Raw genomic sequence first — 21,617 nt, forward strand, 5'->3', positions numbered from 1 at the left:
CCAGATGTGCTGGAGTCAGTCCTGCTTCCTCCAGCTCACACAGGCCTTTGCCTGATCTGCTGCAAAGAGAGGCAAGAGAAGCAGCACGTGCAGGTGTAGAGCAAAGGGGAGGGGAAACAAAGCAGAGGAAGGGAGGGAACAAGTACATCTCCAAAGAGACAGGATGTGCTGACAGAGAATTAATGCACCATTCAGTCTCCTGCAACATTTGCACAAATCCACCAGGATTTTTAATGCATACTCACCAGGAAGGGATAAGACAAGCTTAGGAGATAAAAAAGCAACAGGCACTAGGACAGAAATACAGCTTTAGATCAGAAGAGCAGCTTCAGCTCTCCTTATTCCTGTTCTCTGTTTCATTCACAATCATTTGTTCCTCTTTTCCAGTTAAGATCAGGGCCTCAGCCTTGAGTGTCAGCAGTGTCCAGCGAGTTATTCCAGAAACCTCCTGCCCTCACACTGGCACGGAGCCTGGAGCAGGCTCCAGGAGCTGGGTGACCATCCTCAGGGCCAAAGGGAGGGAGTCATTCACCTCCCTCTGAAATTGTGTGCTGGCCACGGGTGGGGTGAGCACAAACTGAGCCACGCTGGGCATCTTGAGCAGGTTCATGAGCTCAGTTGCACGTATAAGGATCTCCTCAAGGTCTTCCTCACGGTAAACAGAGGTGACAGCAGGGCTCTGCACAAATGTCCTCATCTTGGACAGGAACATGGACACTCTGCAGGAGAGGACACAAATATCAGCTGGCAGGACCTTTTCACCCAGCCAGTCACTACTTAAGTGTGTAAACTCCCACAGACTAGTGCAGGTGACAGAGAATTAGTCAGCAGATGAATCCACTCCTCTAAACTGTGCCCTTCCACAGCTCACCTCTGTCCTCTTTCAGCTGCCAGACTCAGTTATTAATTAACACCAGCACACCCACATTCAGACTCATGGAATCTGCACGTTTCAAGCCTCTGCTGGTGCTCACCTGGGGATCAAGTCCTGGCTGCGGGCTGCCAGCTTGGTCAAGGTGGCCATGAGGACACTGATGGCACAGGGGGCACAGCTGGGGGTGCTGGCCTGTGGCTGCAGCTGGATGATCTCAAAGAGCACGGCCTCCAGGGGCTCGAAGAACCGTGTGATCTGCTCCACTGTGCAGCGCTTGTCGTGGGACACCGACAGGAACTCGCCCACAGCCCACGCCTGGTGCTAGGGCAGAGGGAGCACAGGGAAAGGGAACAGAATGATTTTTAGGGGATAGAGAATCAGGTGAGCTAATGCTAGGAGAGAGGAGGAGAGTGCAGCTGGTGCAGCCCGTGGCAGCAGCAGCCCTGCTCACCAAGTGGGTGAAGATGGCCTCCTTGCTCTGGATGTTGCTGACTGCTCCCAGGAACTCCAGGATCTCTGTGGACAGTCCCACCAGGAGCGCAGGGCGCAGCCTGCAAAGCGTTGCCAGCTGTGAGCCCAGCACCCTGCAGCAGAGACACAGGCACAGCTCAGACCAGGGCAGGGTGGTGATGCCCAAAGCCAGGAGGGGCTGGCAGCACCCAGCCACTGGCACAGGGCTGTGCCCTCAGGGTATTCCCAGCCACCATGAAGCTGCAGCCCCCATTTTGCACTCTTCAAAGATATGTCACAGCAGGGACTGGGCCAAAACTGAAAAAGCTGCCCTGGGATGCCAAAAGGAAGGGCTGGGAGCTGGGCTGTGCCTCCTGTCTCATCTCACCTGTACACATCCTCTTTAAACGCTAGGATCTCATAGAGCTGGTCACTCCTCTGCAGCAGCAGCACCACCAGCTGGTTTATCAGAGACCCATCTGCAAACAGCCCTTGTTTCAGCAGAACCAGTGACATCAAGCAGCCATACCTCAAAATAACCAGCCAGGTAAGACAGATGGCAGAGAAACTGCCTGGTCTAGGAGGGGAGCAGTGCACAAAGCAGGTATCAGGCACTCACTGTGCTCTCATCCCTCTCCTTTACAGCTGGCTGAGAGCACAGAATGAACCTGACACTGCCCCACAGACCTTTTCTGTTTCTCTGATCAAGTGGCCAGCTCAGTGCTGGTTCATGTCAGTACCAATCCCACTCTCCCTTCATGCACCCCTCTCTCAGAGCTGCAGCATCTTCACCATTTTGCTTCTACAACTGCTCTTGACATAAAAAGAGATCCCTGCAGCACAACTGGGAACTGAACTCCCCCAAAAAGACCTACCTCTGCCACCACCCTGAAAAAGAGCTCCAGTAAGACAGGGACAGTCTCTGCACACTGCACTACCCTTGGGCTGCCAGCCAGGGATCCCAGCAGCTGCCGAAGTGGAACCAGACTGAGGGCAAAAGAAGAGTAACTGTTGAAGGTTTGTTCCCAGTTACCTTTCTTTATTCCCCACAGGCCTTGAGTGCTGGCAAAGATGACAGAGGGAAGAGAAATCCACCTCACGCCAGCTCAGAGCAGCTGTGCCTTGCCCAGTAATCCCAGTGCTGCCTCCAGGAGCTGGGTGGCTGAACCACACTGCAGACAGGCTCCTACCTCTCCGGAGCATCCTCGGGAGCAGCCTTGGTGCGGAGCAGATACTGGAACAAGCTCTTGTAGAGGGGATGGCCAAAGGCCTCCAGACATGTGGCTGCTTTCCCAGCTGGGTCAGCCCTGGCCTTCTCAGAGGCAGAAAGAGCTGCTGCCCTAGCAGGGAACACACAGAATGTGCTGCACTGTGACCATGGGCCAGGGCAGAGCTGGGATCCTGAACACTGAACAGCAAGTTGGTCTAATCCAGGCTCTCCGGAAGCCAGAGAGCCAAACTGAGGAGTTCAAGCCCCCCATATTCAGACAACAGTTTCAGACTTTCTTCTGTGTCATGGCTGGGAAAGGGAAAAATGGCACTCTATTCCTCAGTTATCCAAGCCCACCAACATCTGCCTCCAGGATGGCTCTCTTTTCTAAGCACTCCAGAAAGAGCTGTAATGTAAGGAGGACAAGGAAGAACAGAGGTACACCCAGTTCCAGTCCTACCCCACCCTCATGGAAACTCACAGCTCCTAAGATCTCAGGAAGAAAATTCTGTGTGCCTCCAGGAGAACAAAGCTAAAACCAGGGCTAAGAGCAGGTAAGGAAGAATAGGCATTTCACCTCTGTATTGAGATGGTAGCTCGTGGAAGCCTCAAACATGTGGCAATCATTTAAAGTTGGAGAGGGAGAGGGGAATGGCAACAGATCCCTGAGCCCCAAAGACAGTCCAGTACTGAAATGTGAGAGCTGGTCACCTTCTCTTCTCATGGACAACACATTACGAGGAACACTGGGCTGACAACTGTGCAGCCTTGTGTTAACCTCCCTGCAGTGATCCCCTTGCTCTGTGCCAGCTGAGGCTCAGAAGTGTGCACTGGGCTTTGGTCAGTGTTAAGATGCTGATTAACAAGTGAGAAGGGAAGGTGCATTACCTCAGCTGGATGTCCAGAGCTGCTGTCAGACAGGGCAGGTCAAGCAGCAAATGGAAGATCTCAATGGTTGTGCCTGGATCCAGCAGAAATGGGAGAAGGTCCACAAACTCAGAGATCAGAGGTGGGCTGTTCCATGCCAGGAACTGCAAGCAACAAGCACAAACTTCTGTTCCATCACACACCCAGACAACTCCACACTGTGACCAGATGGGATGGGGAAGAGAAAGTCACTTCTTCAAAGCAAAACCAGAGAAATCTGAGGGCTTGGTCAAAACCCAGGAGCCTGTTAGAAGCTCAACACAGGCCTCTGGCAGCTGGCTCAGTGGCTGGCAAGCTGCAGCTTACTAAACTTTTCCAGAAACAAAGTGCTGTGTCCTGTGTTCACTGTGCTCCCCAGCCCTCCACAGTCCTGCCAGCCCAGACTCTTCTCTCCTGGCAGTGCTGGACACACCCAGAACCCTCCTCCCTTTCAAACTCACACTTGTTTTGTGACAATCCTTCTTGCCTGTGCTCTCCCTAGCACTGCCATGAAGGCACATGGAGGGCTCTGGGGCACAAAAACAAAGTTCTAGGGCACAGAAGGGGATGTGATGCAGGTTCTCCCCTTTGCTGCTCCAACATGTTGTACCTTGAAGAGATTTGGGAAGCTCTGCCTGAATATGCTGGAGGAGTCTGTGAAGAGCTGGCTGTTGTCTTTGCAGAACTGGACAAATTCGAAGGCCAGTGATGGGTTGTGGAAGAGCTGAGCTGGGATATCAGTGAAGAGGTGTTTGTAGATGGCATCAGAGTCCACAGCTGCCAGTTTGCCTGGGAGGACACAGCACCTTGCTGAATTCCTCCATCTCAGAGCTGTAAACCCCCTGCTTTGCTTTCCTATGTGTCTCAACCACATATCCCACAAAAAATGTCAAAGAACACCAGCACTTCTAGGCTACTGTTTTCCAAAACAAGGTGATTCTGGGAATCCAAACCAGCAGGTAACAGACTAACAAATGTTCTTGTGAGGTCACCATGGCAACTCAGCACTCACCTGTTTGGTTCTGGGACTGGAGAAGAAGCCTCCAGAGGGTTGAGCCATTCCTTGCTGAATGCTTGCATACCTCAGCCAGTCAGCCAGCTTTTTACTGACAACATCGATCTGTTCTGTACAAGGGAAGTGACAGGGTCATTGCTAGATTGAGCACAGAAGCAGCCTCTGCAACATGTCCCTGTTAACCCTCAGGTGCTGTGCTTTTTCTCCAGCCTGGATCACTCTCTGAACCAGCAATCCATAAAGAAATTGGTAGCCCAAGGTGGGTGCTCTATACCCCTCATACCACCTCAGCCAGGGAGTGAATGCTGGAACCAAGGACTCTGCTACCAGATCACTCAAGAGATACTTGTTGCTTTGTCTCCATCCACAGCTGCTGTTAGGGGGAATGTACAAAATCACTGTCACTTTATTCAGGCACTGTCTGGCTTCAGCTCTGCAGCCAAAGGCACAACTCCCTCACTGGGAACTCACAGAAACTGGGGCAGATGATCCTTCCTGCTCTGCCATGCACCCAGCCCAACATCCTCCCCAAAGCTTCTCTGGCACACCGCATGAAACACACAAACCTCACAGGAAACTCCCAGAAACTCACCCTTGCTCACAACTCCCCAGCATTTTAAGCCTGGAAAGCTCTCCTAGGTTAACTCACCACTACCTACCCAGTGCTGCCTCTCTGATGAAGAGCACTTCTAGTTGTTCCTGCTGCTCTCTTGACCAGATGCACAGGCACATCTCTGTTTCTCTCTCTCTTGGCTTGATGTTCTTCAGGATAGCTACAGTTTCACACTCCTGCTGCAACCTCAGCTAGAGCACATGATCCTGTTATACAAATCCAGGAAGGCCCAGTCCCAGGGTAGTGGAATACATCTCACCCAGTAAGTTCCCTTTCCTTGTAGCAGAGATGTCACTTTTGACAGCAGTTCCCAACTGAGAGCCTTCTGATCAGTACCCAGACCACAGCCAGGTGGCAATCTCAGCCCTTCCTATAGCTTTACCTTCTGTTAGAGACCCTGGGGAAAGGCTGAGGACATTTGCCAGGACAGGAAGAAGGAACTGAGCATTCTGACCCTCAGGCAGTCTCCTTTCCAAGGCTTTCACAACATGCTGCCCCACAGCTGCCACTTCACCCTTATTTCCCTGAAAAATAAAGCAGAGGTAAAGATAGAGACCAATCTCCTCCATCAGGCATCAATACCAAAGTCAAACACAAAAAGAACTCACAGGACAAGGGATTTTACCACATTTCACAGGGATTTTCTGCCATTTGAATTCACAAATCCCAAACTGTGGGGCTGGTTATGTCTGTTTTTACATTGTGGAATTGCAGGACAGCCCCAGTGCTGGATATGGGAGAGAGGAGCTTTGTGAGGCAGCATGTAAGTAATACATTGATGGTTTCTGTTTCACTTTAAGTAGACTCAGATGAATGTCAGAAACACTGGAGACATTTCTAAGCACACAGTGAAACTCAGAACGAGAAGTTTCACAAAAATATTTTACCTTTAACAGACACAATACAAATAAAGGAGAGGAAAAAGAGAAATTTCCAGCTTGTTCCCCAGGCAGCACTCGAAACAGGGAGATCCTCATGTTTGCTTCTCTTAATGGAGAATCTAGACCTTTGAAGTGTCATTGCATTTACAGTTTTACATGTTTTGTAGGTTCTATGTATGTTTTTTATATGTGAACATGAAAGCCAATATCGTAAGACAAATAATATCTAAAATGCTTTGCTTTCCTCCCCAGGTTCAAGCAACCCTGATTTGAAATCTATTTCAGCAGCCAGCTCTAAAGGGCTCTTTTTTGCTTCCTGGACCTTAGTGTCTAAACATTACAGTTTTAAGCATTTTCTGTTGTTATGTGCCATTTTTCCTCCATGCAAAGCAGAATAATGAGATCCTTTAAATGAACACAGAAATACCTCTGCTTTTTTCCTACATACTTGCAAGTGGTTTTCACTCTCCTTGAGCTCAGGGAGGAGCTCAGGAGCAGGGAACAATCAAAAAGCAAATCCATATTGATAAGAGAAGAGCTCTGCTTTGACAGGTCATTTACCTGAGCCAGAAGGAGGAGGACACCAGGCTCAAGAGCTTTGTATCTTGAATCTCATCACAGGAGAGGATGAGATCGTTGCAAGGTGACATCTCTCTCAGGATGGCAGCACATAACACCTGAATCTGCTCAGGACTTTTGGGTGAGCACAGCACTGTCTGCAACAGCTCCACAAACTCGCCATCGAGCCTGCAAGAGTCACAGTGAAGATCACTGCAAGGCAAGAAAAGATCCAGATGTTTATTTCCTGCCTATTTTTGGCTCTGGGATGATCCCCCTTGCCAGTGACTACTGCCACTCATCACCTTCATTTCTGAGTGCACTTCCACAGAGGGTTCAGTGACACCGACGCTTGTTAATCCTGCTGCAAAAGGAGACGGGCACCCTCTGCTCAGCACGGGGGTGAAAGGCAAAGAGGGGCTTTGTGTTTAAACTGAACCTAGGGTTTTCAAGGCAGCGTGTTATTTTAAAGCCCTAACCCACGCCCTTTTTTTCTTTTTGCTTAGGAAGGTAGCGCTTCGCTTCTCGGAACACCCGGGACACGCAGGGGCACTCACTTGCGGGGGTACTTGGTGGCGGCCACCGTGAGGTGCAGCCTCTGCAGCCCATCCACGGCCTCGGGGCCCGGCTCGGGGCCCTGCAGCAGGGCGGACACGCGGGCGGCGAACCTGCGCAGCTCCTCCGGCTGGATCTCCCTGCCGGGGCAGTCGGGGCTGTCACGGAGCCGGGCCCTCACGGGGAGCCCCGGCCCGGAGGGTCGGTCCTCACCGCCCTCCCCTCCGCCCGGCCCCGCCAGCCCCCCGGCCCGGCCCGAGGGCTCCGTGGCGCTGTCCCGGTGCCTGCCGCACCTCGCCCGCCGCAGGAATCTCTCGGCAGCCGCCGCGAACATCCCGGGCCCGCCGCGCCCCGGCCCCGCCGCGGTGCGCGGCAAAAGCCGCCCCCCATGGGCGGCCGGTACGCCGCACCGGCTCCGGGGGAACGCGGCGGCTGCTGCGCCAAGGTTCCGCCCGGCGGGAAGGGTCGCAGAGGACGGGGGTGACCAAAATCCTCCCCGGCGGCTGCTCACGGGCTGCCCGAGGTGCTGGTGTGATCATCCCACACCTCAGGAGCCTCAGCACAAGCTGGGCTCTGAGGCCACCCCGCCCCAGGCACTCAGACCTATGGAGAACATCATTATATGGCAGGGATGAGAGCTGGGGCTTCTATGGACAATGAATATATCAGCCTTTCCTGCAACCCGTTCACAAACAGAACTTCCAAAACAGGTAGGAGATGTTAAACCAGCTGCTCAGGTCTCCAGCACTCCCAGAAATTAAAAATCCATCAGGACTTTCTTTCCTGGCTGCTAACACGGCTGAAGCTCTCAGCACCACGCTGAGCACTGCCCTGCAAGGAGGAGAGAGATGCCAGGGGATGGGATTTGGCACTCTGCCTTTGGTACTTCCCTGCCCTGTGCTCTCCTGGCATTAAAGTTCATTAGCACCATGCCTGGGCAATCAGCCAGCAGAGCAGCAGCACGTGGGGAGACAAAGGATAATTTTAAATACACCTCCCTTTCCAGAAAAAGGTCTGGATTAATACTGCTTACTGTGTATTGTGTTATTAATTTTTTAATTAGTCAATTTAAAAAATGCTCCGTGTAGTAACAGAAGCGAGACTACAAGAGAGAAACTTTTTACAAGGGCATGGAGTGACAAAACAAGGGGGAATGGCTTCAAACTGAGAGGGCAGGGTTAGATGGGATATTGGGAAGGAATTCTTCCCTGGGAGGGTGGTGGGACCCTGGCACAGGGTGTCCAGAGAAGCTGTGGCTGCCCCTGGATCCCAGGAGTGCCCAAGGCCAGGCTGGATGGAGCTTGGAGCAACCTGGGATAGGGAAATAAGGGAAGGTGTCCCTGCCCACGTCAAGGATTGGAATGAGGTGACTTTTAATGCTCTTTCCAACCCAAACCATTCAGTTGTTCTGAAAGTCTATGAATTACAGCTACTTTGTGTCAATTGAGGCATTAAAAGATATTACCATTAATTTTGGAGCTAAGAATGTTTAGTCAAAATAAACCCAGAACTTAAATTGTAGCTGCATTAGAAGAAAAAGGAGGAAAAGCCTAACTACAAGACAGATAAAATACTGTTTTCTGATCTCACAGACTTAAATGAAAGCACTTATTATAAGTTACAGGGGAACACACTAGAACAGTTTAACTTTCAAAATAACAATGTTTCACTTCATGACAAAACAAAAGCTGGAGCTGGAGGAATCGTTTATCAGCCCCAGGGGAAGCATCTCACATCTCAAACACACAAGTCCATGTGTTCACTCTGCTGCGAGTCAACAGCTGCCCCAATAACTGACAAGGGATCAAAAGTCTGAACTCCAAACAGTGCAAGGTGTGCAGATACACACTTCCTGCCTACATGGAAAAAACAAAAACAAACAAACAAAAAAAAAAATAAAAAGGAAAAAATATTAAACACACTATTCCCTCACTGCTGCAGGAAACTCAACCCCTCCTGTGATGTTACACTGGAAGAATCCAAGTCTGGCACCCAAAAACAGCAAACCAATTTCAGGGCATTTTCTCTTTCATATATAATTTTATTTCTGGTTATAGAAACAAATGCTAAGAGGAGAAGCAACATTCCCCAACCACATACATCAAATTAAGGTAACAGAACAGTTAAAATAAATGAAAAAAAAAAAAAAAGTAGAAATTTAAACCTTTGTTATAGCTTTAAAATATTAACGTTCTCGATACATTAGAAATCACATTCAGATCTCAAATTACTTAAAAAAATGTATGGCTCTATATTAAAAAAACAAACAAACAAAACCACTGTATCCCATTTGAAGTGGAAACACAGGTCCTGCTCCTGGGATGCAGGATCCCACACCCTGCTGGGAGCCAGGGCTGCAACATGGCCAGAGAAAGAAAGTGAACTTCACATCCACTGCCCCCACGGAGCTTCCCCCTTGGGATACACACCTGCTTTTTAAAAAGCACTGGGAACGAAAACAAATCACAAAAAAAAAAACACAACCCAAAACAACTTTTGATATCGGCTGTAAAAAAAAAAAAACAAACAAACAAAAAAAACCAACCCACAAACCCCAAAACATCTGGCTGGAGGTGTCTTGCACAGGCAACACCAGGAACTGAAATGCAAGCATGGCTTTAGTTTCCCCTTCCCATCACCTTCTTATTCTATAAAATAAGTGCCAAACTGAGGTGAAAGGGGTAAGGCTGGCCCAGATGTCTGCAGCAAACCCTTCTGTGAAGCCATTGAGGTATTCCAGGTTGTCCTCTCAGCCTTCCCCGGGGACTCAGTGGGAATGAGCATCTGCACAACAGGGGGAAGAGGTGGATTTTTCTGAATTTGTTTTTATTAGAGCAATTATTCAGAGTTGGATCTGATTTTCCAGCTTTACCATCCATTGCTCACACACAGCTTTTGATTTATCCCTAAACAGCTTTTAACAGTCCTTTGGATAACAGTCCTTTGGATAGCTACAGACTCTTAAAATGCTCTTTTTGGCTACGTGGAGGTTGGCTGGCAGGCTGGGCAAGGCCAGCCTCCTCAGCACAAACAGCATGTCCAGAACCCAACACAACATATGGTCTTGTAAGATTTTCATATTTTAAAGCCATTTTCTGTATCACTATGTTTGAATGAGTTTGGTTTTGTTTTTTTTTTTAAATTTTTAAAAATTTTTTTTTACATTCTGTTTTCTATTAAAGCAAAAAGATCTTACAAACAATACTCTGGTTCCCTCTACTTCAAGCCCATTTGAGGGAGAAAAAAAAAAGAGAGATTAAGCAAGTTTAGGTTTACAGTAATTCAATTGCTACAGAGCCAGCTTAGCAGCCTGCCCACCTCCCAAGAGCAGCATATAAATCAGCAGAACATCAGGATGTTCTGCACCAGACTTTTAGCAGCAAGACAGTGAAACAGAAGGAATTCTCACTTTTTCTGCTCCATTTAAATCTCATTTTTCTTCAACTATCAGACATTTCTCCTCACCGTTGCCTTTAGCTTTAAGGAAGGCTCTGTCTCAGAGTGCTTTAAGTGAAACTGAGGTGGGGTAGGAGCAGGACAGAGAGGTCCAGACCACAGCATAACTTGGCACAGACACGAGGCAACAACCAAATATTAGGGGCAGTCTGGGTTTCCCAGGGGCTGTTTTCTGCTGGATGAGGAGGAAAGCTGCTTCCTTTCACTGCTCCTACTCTGGTCACTCTTCCTATCACCAACCCTGTCCTCCCTGAAGTACTGAAGCCCCATCAGCAGCCAGTGATTGCTGAGGTGAAGCTTTCACTCAGATCCTCATAGAGAATTTCTGCTTCTGGAAGAGCAATTAAGATTAGGAAGTCAAATATCACTTGCTTTTATTCTCAAAGGACCCGAGTGGTTCAAAATACACCCTTCTGTGAATTTAGTGATCCCTGCAGAATTAAATCACACCTGAACTTTGGCCAATTCAGCAAAAACTTTACTCCCTGTGAATGGAAACATTAGAAAAACTCTTCTGTGCTTGTTTTTAAGGGGAATATAGACACACCTCACCCCAAAAAGAGACAGAAGCATGACAAAAAGAAAATTATCTCACCACAGAAGAAAAGAAACTATTTCCTAGCGCCCCAGTGTTAGCTTAGCCACCTGACAGAGAGAATTCCTCAGCCTTACAGCATCCTCGTGGAGCCCCCATAAATCTCCTCTGTTAGAAATAAGGTCCCATTATTTACAGAGCAGAATCTGTAAACAACTCCCTGATACTGCATCTAGAGAGAACTGCAGACAAGAAAGGATTCCAGCTTTCATTAGTGCCATTTGGGGTTTTTTTTTGCCAGAAAAGCAGTGTGGACTGGGGTTGCTGCAAGCAGGACAAAGCCAGGAGCAGGGATCCTACAGAAGGAAGATGCAAGTACCAGGTTGCCTCTTCTGCTCTGCGAGAGGAATGAAAGCAATCACTGAAGTAAAGCTGCTTCCACTGGCTGCTCACATTTGTTACAAAAATAAGTTCATCATTCTTTCAGAGTCAGTGCCTGGTGCAGGAATTACCAACACACTGTATAAAAGTCTGTGTAAGTACCATTCAAGAGAAAGAAATAGTCATGGACCACTTATATATCTATATTGACACACACGCTCACACACTCACACATTAATAAATATAAATTTTATGTTTACACAGATCTAATTTCATATTCTCTGAAAAAAAATATTTAAAGGGTTTCTTCCTTAGCTGCCACCCATAAATTGTCAATGGTTTTTTTTCTGTCTTGAGAGCAAAGGGGTAGATTTGGCACACTACCCTCATGCTCTGAAACTTAAAGTGACACATAAGGAGAGGACCAACCATACATTCTGAAAGGTTTTAATTCAGTGTTGGTAAATCAAAAAGGTATCAAAAGAATTTTCCAAACATATAAATACAAATGTCAAAAATTGATTCAAAATTTGGAATTTAAATATAGTGCTCCAAAAAAACAAAGTATTTTTCAAAATGTCTTGCTCAGGCCAAAGTAAAATACTCCCTGGTGTATTATTGCCCCATGAAAGACACCCTAACAGAGAAAGCCCACCCTCACAGCTACAGAATTCCCACTGCTGGTTATGGCACGGGAATATACCCACACCTGTATGCACAAACACGTGCACTGACCTGCAAACAACCCACCCAGCAGAGAGAGGTGTAAAAAATCTAACAAATCCCAGCCCAAGAGCTGCCAGGCAGCCCAGAGAGAGATTCCCCAGCCACGTCTTGATCAGGTGCAGATCAGCATGCAGGAAGGCATCAGCTCCAGCAATCCAATGACCCTGTAGTGTAACTGTTTTCTGCAGCACAGCTGGCTCCACTGGAAGCTACACTTTCCAGCAGTAGTGTATGCTATAGTAGCAGCAGCTTGGGCATAATTTTTCACCCAGAAGGACACAAAAAGTTCTACAACAGATTGTTTACTCGTGTAACTGCAACCTAACACAAGAATGCTCACCAGATGCAGACCTTCAAGCAATGGAATTCAATTAGGAGTTGGATTAAAGGACTCTGGAGTTGACAGACATAACTACAAACAGAGGGGAAAAACTGATGAGGAGCAGAAACAGGAGCTGCCCAAGAGACTAGCTGGCAAGAGAATTCAGATAATTTACTGCAGGATGGCATTTGCAAACTCAAAAACTCAGTGCAGCAAGGGCAAAATTATGAAGCCAGTCCTGTTCCTTTAGAGGTTCATTCTTAATGCCCTAGTCCAACTTATTAGCAGCAGGACTTTAAAAAAGCCTCAAAGATTTTGCAGCAGGGAGAAACTCAAGGCAATTTTCCACATTGGAATGAAACAATCACTTGATAAGATTAAGCACAGGTATCTTTAAAAGTGATCAGGATCCTTCAGTGCTGCTTCCTGCTCAAAAAGACCCAAATTAGGACTGTTCCTGGGAAGAGAGGGACAACGTGGCTACATCTGCACAAATGCAATCCACTTCACTCTGTGATTTGTTCCTTACACTTTACACTTGTCTTGCAGCGAGAGACCAAACAGGTACTGAGCTGTACTGGCAGAAATGTAGCTGCCAGGCCAAGGAAAAAGATTCCTCTTCCAACCCATCCAGCATTCCCCAGATCATGTCTGCAGCACTTGTCTCTGCCTTTGGGCTCCCCAGTACAAGACTCACAGGGACCCCCTGCAGCAATTCCACCTGATGGACAAAAAGAGACCGAGACAACCAGGCTGGTTCAGCCTTAAGGAAGAAAATTGGAAAGATCTTACTGCAATCTTCAAGTACCTATTTGCAACATGCAGAGGAGGTAGAGCTGGGTTCTCCTCAGAGGCAAGGAGCAAATGCAGCTGCATGGGAAATTCTTCTTATGTTGCTGATAAGTTTTCACCTTGTGTGGTGAGAATGGATTCTCTAAGGAGAGGCACAGAACTACTGCTAGGTGAAATCCAAGATCTCCAAACCCAAGTGTAGCAGGGAAACACTTCTCCTTTCACCCTGCATTTTGACATTCACTTACACACTAGCACACACCAGTGATACCAAATAAATACCCCCTTGCTGACACAGATGAAAAGCTCCAAAACCAACTGAACATCCCCAGCAGGCAGGGAGAAGTGTTCCACACCACACTGCAAGAGAGTTCAGGTCAGATGCCCTCACTTGCTTAGATACAGGTCCCTAGCCTTCTGTACTCCAAATTTTATTCCGCTGTGGGCATTTCCCTACTGAAAAAGGAAAAAAAAATGTGGAAATTAACTCTGAATGACAACTCTACATCAGTACACAAGACCAAACATGCAAGATTACTCCCCCTAAAATCTGATGCTAGACCGTGACGCTGATGGCAGAAGCACTGTAAGAGCTTGAGCTGTTATTTCTTTCCTCTTACAAAGCTTTAAGATGTCTCTGAAAACACTCTCCTGAATAAGCTCTGCCCAACAGTAACATGTCTAGAACACAGCATGAAAATTAATACATGAAAATTGACCTTTCTCAACCTGTTCTGGAGCACCATGTATTCCACAGGCATTTTCATCCTTGAGTCCTCAGGCAGAGCTTAATACAAGGTGCTGCTCCTGTCAGTGGATAAAAATGACTGGATATGCTACAGGGGACATCGTTAATGGTATGGGGGAGGGAGGAATATGGGAAGGAAAAGGAGTTGAAAAGAATATATGAGCTAATCATGAACTTCAATTTTGTGCTCAGCACTGTGCTGTGTTATCACTAAATCAGATTAAATTGATCTTTCTCTAAAAAGCTTTCTGTATCATAAGAGCCAAGGTCAAGACAAACAACATGGAATTCCAGTGGAATAGAACAAAGAGCAACTGCATTCAACTCTTACAAACTGGGGCAAAGAAAGTTGCTATAAACTAACTGTGATCAAAGTAAAATTAGTCAATGTCATTGCCTAAGGTGAAAAGAAATCAATAGGGAATGGTGGAAAGTGAATTCACACATTAAGAACTTGGCTTTACAGTTTTCCCAGGTCTAAGTTATCGCAGTTTAAATATTCAATATGCCTTGACCTTCATTACACAGACAGCAGAAAATCCAGTGAAGCCTCCCCCTTCACTTCCCCTCAAACCTTTAGTTAATGTAATCAAAGATGAAATGCAACTTTTTAGACAATACAAACAAGTCAGATTATAAATTTAAATAATGTGAGTACTGCATATAACCATTAAGATAAACATTTTCTTCCTAGTTGAAGACTTAATTCTACCACCATGCCTCTGCAGCCTGTAGAACAAGGACTGGTATGCAGAAAGAATGGTGCTGTCATCCAGACTGATCAGTGCTGAAAGAATTCATCTGGAGGCGTTAAACAAGATGTCTTCATCTCACATGTTCTGGATAAGGACCACACTTTTCCACAGTTCCTAACACGATTCAGCAAGAAGAGTTATTTTACCTGGTACCAGGCAATGTTTAGCCAAACCTATAAAAAAAAAAATCTGCAAGTGGCAGGACTGCTTCCTACAGCAGCAGAGGGATGCAGCAGACTGATAAAGCAAAAACCCCCTGAAAGGGTGAGCTGACAAGTTCCAGACATCTCAAGCAGAAAGAGTGAACAGAACAAAGATATTTGCTTATCCTCAACTCCCATTTGAACCATCAGGCATTGTGAGCCACAAAAAGAAGAGACAGAAAGTGTTATTCTGTTCTAAATACTCAGGAGGCAGATCTACACATGCAACCTGAGGATGGACTTTCAAGAGGTATCTACAAAGCAGCAGCTTTATGGTGGATGAAAACATTGTCACTCAGCTGATGTCTTTCTGCAGCGCTGGATTAGTTTACAGAAGTCCAGACCCTTCAAGAGAAAAGCATCAGTGAAGAAAAATCCACAGAATCCTGGCAGCTCCACATCCTGAACAGTTTTGTGTTGGTTTTTCACCTTGCTCTGACTCACCCAACATTCTGGAAACCCAAGGATTCCTGCGCTTCCGGAGCGCTCCCGAGGCTCGGGGATGTTTCAGAGTCGTGCCTGTACCCAAACCAGCAGTCACCCAAAAGCAATGATTCATCACAGATACACTGTGCTGCACTCTCACTTGTGCCTTCTGCCTAGAAGTTCATTTTATTGACTCCTGGCTTGGAAAAGGCTACAGAAAACAGAGCTAATGTGTGTGCTTTTCCACTGTGCCACACCTTGCCTTCCTAGCGGGAGAAGGGACAGCTGGAGGCCAGCTTGCTTCAATTACTTTGTGGTCTCTAACAATCCTCCTTCACAAAACCATTTCAAAGTACTAAAATCCCATCTAATAACTGTCACTAAGGGCACACACCTGAATTCTGAAAGCCCAGCTGAGATAAATGATCTGTCATGAATATTTTATGTGCCTCTCTCCGCAGAAAGTAACCACAAATCATGAGACCAAGAAATTACTTCCTTCTTTCGGCAATATTTCTCACAAAACAATGGACGTGAGAATTAAACATGTCTGGATTTTATTCAAGTGGTGGGACTTGGTTATTGAATAGGATTTGGCAAAGACAAAGGAAACCTAGAAGGGAACAAGTGATGCCAGCTGTTACCTTGTGGACTTCCTCCCCAGATTCCAGCAGGCACTGAAGGGCTGTGCCTTGCCCCTAATCCCCATGGATATGCTGACAGTATCATTTACTGCACATTGGGGAAGGCTTTTTGCAATGTTTCTGCAGTGGTGTCAGACTGCACAGGACAGCAAATCAGTACATATAGGGGATAACCCACAAGAGGCACAGCCCACCCCTCTTAAGTCACTCTTGCCATTACCAAAGCTGTAACATTTGCTAAATGAAAAAATCTCTGCTGTGCTGCCAGAAGACACGTTAGCCAAGGGGACTGGAAAGGGTGTAAAGCCAAAGGGGTTTGCTGGAGGTTACAGGCAGGGGTGAGTTTCTTTGCCAGTCACAAGGTATCACACACACCCACTGCTGCATGTGGCTGCAGTGAGTCAAATCTGCCTTCCTTGAAAGACATCCTTGTACTACGTGAGGAGCCTGGAATACAGTCTGAGTAAAGGCCTCCTCCTACTGGCAAACCCAAATGGTGCTCAAGGCAGGAGACATGGGAGGGAGCCAAGCAGTGAAAGCAAACCTCTGAATCAATTTTGGTAAAACTGTTTGGTAAAACTGTGAGTTTTGTCACACGGAAAATAAAAGATAAATTTTTTGCCTTTGTCTACTATACCCTGACAGAATTTGAATGAACCATGGTATGACCTCTGCTGCCTCTCATCCAAGCCCTAAATTTCCCTCTCCAAAGAGTAACACAGGAATTCTGCTGTTAGCCATGAAAGAGGGTCAGCTCTGACCTCCTGACCAGAGTCCATCAAGCTAAGGACCACATCACCACAAGGAGCTGAAGGTGACAGCTTTAGTGCAGAACATCAACCAGTATTTTCTCAAGGTCACAGAGACAGTGGCCATGCCTTCACCTCCAGTGCTAATTTGAACAAAAGCTGGTGCTTCACACAAGCTGTAATCAATCAAATACATACAGAAACCTCCTGGAGACATAGATGTGGTCCTCAGGCATCGAGATACTTTGGCTGTTGTCCAGAGCAAGTGATGAATAATTGCAAGAAATGATTTGTAAAGATACAAACTCCTTTGTTTTTAACATCTTTACAGGAACCAAGTTAATGCAGTTCCTCTGTCATCCTATTCTCCCTCAGAGGGAATGGAGAGAAATAAATCTGGAAATCCAGGTGGCTGAGCCCTGTAACTCTCCCTCCTGAATCCCTATATAAATAAACATTTATATTCAGAATTTTCTCTTTTAAAAAACCAGAATAATTTGCTTTTTTTTTTTATGTTTGGTACCATGTTTCTTGAATGTTGTTGTGAGATACTGCACCCATCTTTCAGCATTTGATTGCCTTTTTAAAATGGTCCTATGGTTCAAAGCTCTCAGAAGCGTGGTATTAAGGCATAGAACGTGAGAAGTTTTCTTTCCAGGGAGCAGACTGTATTTGTGTTACATTCCTTTAGATTCTGAACTGCAAATCCCATCCCCTTGGAGCCAAAAGGGGAAAAGATAGTTAAAAATATCCCAGCAGTCATACAATCAGTTGTCTGTATTTTTTTGAATCTTAAAAAAAAAAAAAAAGGAAAAAAAAGGAAAAAAATATCCCATAAGTAGAGACAGAACAGAGTTCCAGATATGGGTTCTTGGGAGGGATTTTCCATTCTTTTTGGCACCTTGTGATTATAACAGCTGTTGTCCTCCCAATGAAAAATCTGCCTTTAAACAGAGCTCTTTATCAGCTGTGTTTTGAGCTGTTACAGTTGTGGTTGGTTTCCTGTGAAAGCTGCTTTAGGGCTCCTGCCATCCCATGCCCACCCCACCATCACTCCAGCTCCTCCCACCGGTTCTTCATTCACTGGTTGCCTGTCCTTGTGGCACTGTGGATGTGATGACTCCAGTCTGGGCTGGCACTGCTCCGCTGGGCTCCTCTATCCGTGGTCTCTTCACTTCAGGCTCACTGGAGGAGGCTGCTGCCGTCTCTTCGGTCCCCGGCTCGCAGACCCGGCTGACTACAACAGGAGTGGATGAGCTGGCCTGGGCTGCAAGGAGCTGCAGTGGATTTGTAAGAGCTGGGAAGGAAGATAAGAAAGAGAAGCAGAATTAGTGGGGTGAAGCAGAACAAGTGTTTGCTATTCCAAGCAAAGCAAGAAAAGAAAATCCCACCGTCAAACACAACAGCTGGCACATGGTCAAGTGTTGCTTCCCGGAGCATTTTGAAAGCTTGGCTCGCCTTCTCCTTCCCTCTCCCTCCAGAACCTCAGCTTTTCAAGTTTACCAAACCAACAACAAGCCCTCTCACAGGAGAACTTTCTTCTTCCCATCCCTGTCAAACTAGGCATTGCTAGCTAATTATTTGTTCCCAGCAGGGGAGGATCAAGCTCTAGTTAAAATTACAACACATCTCTTTGAGAGGTAGTTCTGATTGTAGGTGGCCAGACAATTTCTCATGAACTCCAACATCCATGTGCAGGGCCTTTTATTTGGAGGTTTAGAGGTTTTCTTGAGCCCTGCTCACACAGGAAGAAGAAACCAGGCTGTTGGGAAATAGAGTGCAAATATTGAGTGTACTGACATTTCACTTGCAAAAGGGGCAGGAAAAAGCTTACCCTAGACAACCACATGTGCTCCCACAGAACTGGGATCAGAACAAAGGAATTTCTGGCTTCCAATCTTGTATTGCAGTACTGACACAAGGTCTCACCCTCCCATTAATAAAAGTGGTAAGAAAAAAGATGATTTAAGTAGCAACCCTCGGTAAAAATGTCTACAATTCCAAGTTCCAGACAGAGAATGTGCTTACACACTGATTTTGGCACACATCACTGCTTGGAAAACAAAACACATGCAGCTTTTGGACTCTGCATCAATCAGAGAGGAAGCCAAAGGGGACTCAGGAAACAGCACATCCTCTGCCCTCCAGACTCATTTACAAAGGATGGAATGACTGAACATCAGTGCTGTGTTCACTGCTAAATGCATAAAAAAGGAGCCCTAGGATAAATAAACAAAGCCAACAGAACAAAGGCCCTCAAAGCCCAGTAACTTCTACCAAGACATGAGAAGAAAGCTGTAGAGTATCAAGAGGATGAAGGGAAAAAAAATAGGGTAAAGATGAGGGCAGTCAGCAATTACAGCTTAGTGACTTAGAGAACCTAAATCATGCAGTTGAGAAGTTAACTTAGTACAGATGAGAGTCAAGGGACTCAGGCTTTGTTTTGTGAACCATAAAATTTACTGCCATTTACAAAAAAACTCAGATACAACTGGAATATTTCCCACCTAGACAAGAGTTAAAAAGTTTGGTGAGATTAAAATATTTCAACATAAAAATGTTAAATAAAATCTGTCTGATTCTACATTAGAGAAATGCTAATGCTGGTTAGTAGAAGTGTGACCTACCTGATCTATTAATACCTTATAATACTTGCATAAAAACCTTATCACTATAATTTTTTCACAGTTCCAATGAGATTCTTGCAATTGAAGTGCATGCTGGGTGATAACTGTGAAGAGATGTGGCAGAAAATTCTGTAGAAACATTCCTACCTTCATGAAAGGCATCCAAAGCCCAGCAGTGCCCTTCATTTCAAACTCCCCAAAGTACCAGCCTGAGGCAGCAGAAGTGCTTGGCATCTCAGAGAAAAAAGCCATAAGAAACCTGGATATTCCCATCCTCAACTGAATAAAAACTGAGGTGCTGAGCAAGCAAGAGGAGGCTGCCAAGACATGGCTTGTATGGAATTTCAAAAAACCATGCTTGACAAATGACTAGAACACATCCTGTGTATACAAAAATCCTACATTTGTTCACCTGGTGAAATAGATCTTGTTTCTCTTAGGCTCTAAGACTGTAAAATGGGAAAGTATGTTATTTTCTTTTTACTCTATCGAGTCATGTTTCACAAGATCTAAAGAACACCATGGAAATTTTATTATTTGGCACGCTGCAAGCAAAGGCTGTTGATCAGAAGAAAATAAATGAAAACAGGCTCTCCACAAGAATCACTAACACTTTCAACAAGTAACCTCAAGAGGTAGAGAATCTCAGTACTAATAACTGCACAGCCAAGGGCAAAGGAAGGACAGGGCTTTTCCGCCAGAAAAGGCAGCAGAAGTGGACAAAAGGGAACCTCCCACTGATTTACAGCCCTAGAAGTGGAAGAACTGCAATACCTTTGAGATAGACACATGGATTAACTTGATACACAGAAAGCAAGAGGAGAAAAGCCTTGCAAGCAGCTTTCCAGCCTGGCTGCTGAGCCGGGGGAGCAGTGGCAGGCAGGAGCAGGGCAGCAGACCCACCGTAGGCGCTGCCGGCGATGCTGTTGGTGGGCACGGCGTGTTTGCCGTTCTGGGTGACCGCCCGCACCGGCAGCTGGTGCTGCCCCAGCGCCACCGGAGCTGCCTGCTGCAGGATGGTGACAGTCTGCCCGGGGACACCCTGCGCCATCTGACTGGCCACTGTCTGGATAACACGGCTGGCCGTGGGGATCGTGGCAAACGCGATCGTCGGCTTCTCGTCCATGCCTGCGGAAGAGCAGAAGAGACAAGGATCAGTCGCTGCCCTGGCTTAGAGGCAGGTTTTAGTCTCATTAACACTTTAGCAGGGGCATGTGACATTCACATTCTCTAGACAGAGAGACATAACTCTGTCTCTGAAGATTTCTTAGAGAAGCACAGAGAGAAGAAGAGGAAACAATCTTTATCTCTACTCCTTTGTTTTCCTCATGTAGAATGTAGTATGGAGATTGTTTACCTAAAGTAATTACTTGATTGGATTCTGGTGGAAGTTGTTTAAGTTTAATGACCAATGAGATCCAACTATGTAATGAACTTTCAGCAGAGAGTCAGGAGTTTGTAGTTAGTTAGGTAAGTAAATATGTAGAATAGTATAGTATCTCTTTAAATAGTATATTAATGTAATACAGTATAGTTTTAATAAAACTATCCTTCAGCCTTCTAATCTGGAGTCAGACATCATTATTCCTTCCCTAGATCTGGCATTCACCACATTTTCATTATAGGGATACACACCCCAGGATTACAATACCTCAGCACCACAGAAGGTCAAGGATGAGTATTTGGAAACACTAAAATATTCTCTGTTGCACATTTACTCTATCAACATTAAGAATATTTTTCTTACAGCGTAAGGCACAAGAAAAATTGAAAAAAATCAAACCCGTCAATTTGACCCTTTGCCCAAAAAAGGCATCACCTCCCTTATTGGCACATCACAGCTGTGATATGGACAGCAAGCACTGCAAATCTCATAGCTTACTTTGCAATTTCAAACAAACTGGCCTGACTTTCAATACCACACAGCAGGAGAAGGCATTAAGATCTTAAACAATGCCTGGAGCCAAAAGTCTGCAGCAGCTTGCTGTCAGGCTGCATGGAGGCTGATTTACAAGGAGGTCTTCCCACAGTTGCCAGCTTTTGCTGTGAAGTATAGGAAGAAAACAGGATGGAGGAAAAATAAAAAATAAATAAGGAGAGCAGAGTTCCTGGACAGAGGTAACTGCTTAAGAGCACTAAACCACTTTTTCTCACTTCCCAGGATAAGTAAGGGGTCAATACAGCAGGTATG

General features: G+C 46.2%; 2 protein-coding genes across 2 annotated transcripts in view; both read right to left on the reverse strand.

Moving 5' to 3' along the window:
- Positions 1–202: 202 nt before the first annotated feature.
- AP5Z1 (adaptor related protein complex 5 subunit zeta 1) lies at positions 203–7,468 on the reverse strand. The gene is given in 13 exon segments (XM_085592151.1): positions 203–719; positions 975–1,195; positions 1,326–1,458; positions 1,713–1,810; positions 2,200–2,311; positions 2,515–2,664; positions 3,423–3,565; positions 4,453–4,565; positions 5,451–5,592; positions 6,511–6,524; positions 6,527–6,696; positions 7,065–7,202; positions 7,356–7,468. Coding segments are annotated over 13 exon segments (1,740 nt in total). The 5' UTR covers positions 7,397–7,468; the 3' UTR covers positions 203–454.
- Positions 7,469–9,073: 1,605 nt separating this feature from the next.
- FOXK1 (forkhead box K1) overlaps positions 9,074–21,617 on the reverse strand; it is a 56,488-nt gene continuing 43,944 nt past the window's right edge. The window contains exons 8-9 of the mRNA XM_021549418.4: positions 20,330–20,554; positions 9,074–18,096 (exon numbers count right to left, since the gene is read on the reverse strand). Of these exons, the coding sequence (XP_021405093.1) occupies positions 17,876–18,096; positions 20,330–20,554 (446 nt within the window). The 3' untranslated portion in view covers positions 9,074–17,875. The remainder of the gene's footprint in view (positions 18,097–20,329; positions 20,555–21,617) is intronic.

Source organism: Lonchura striata, chromosome 14 (assembly GCF_050655825.1).
Source record: "Lonchura striata isolate lonStrDom1 chromosome 14, ASM5065582v1, whole genome shotgun sequence".
NCBI classification, from domain to species: Eukaryota; Metazoa; Chordata; class Aves; order Passeriformes; family Estrildidae; genus Lonchura; species Lonchura striata.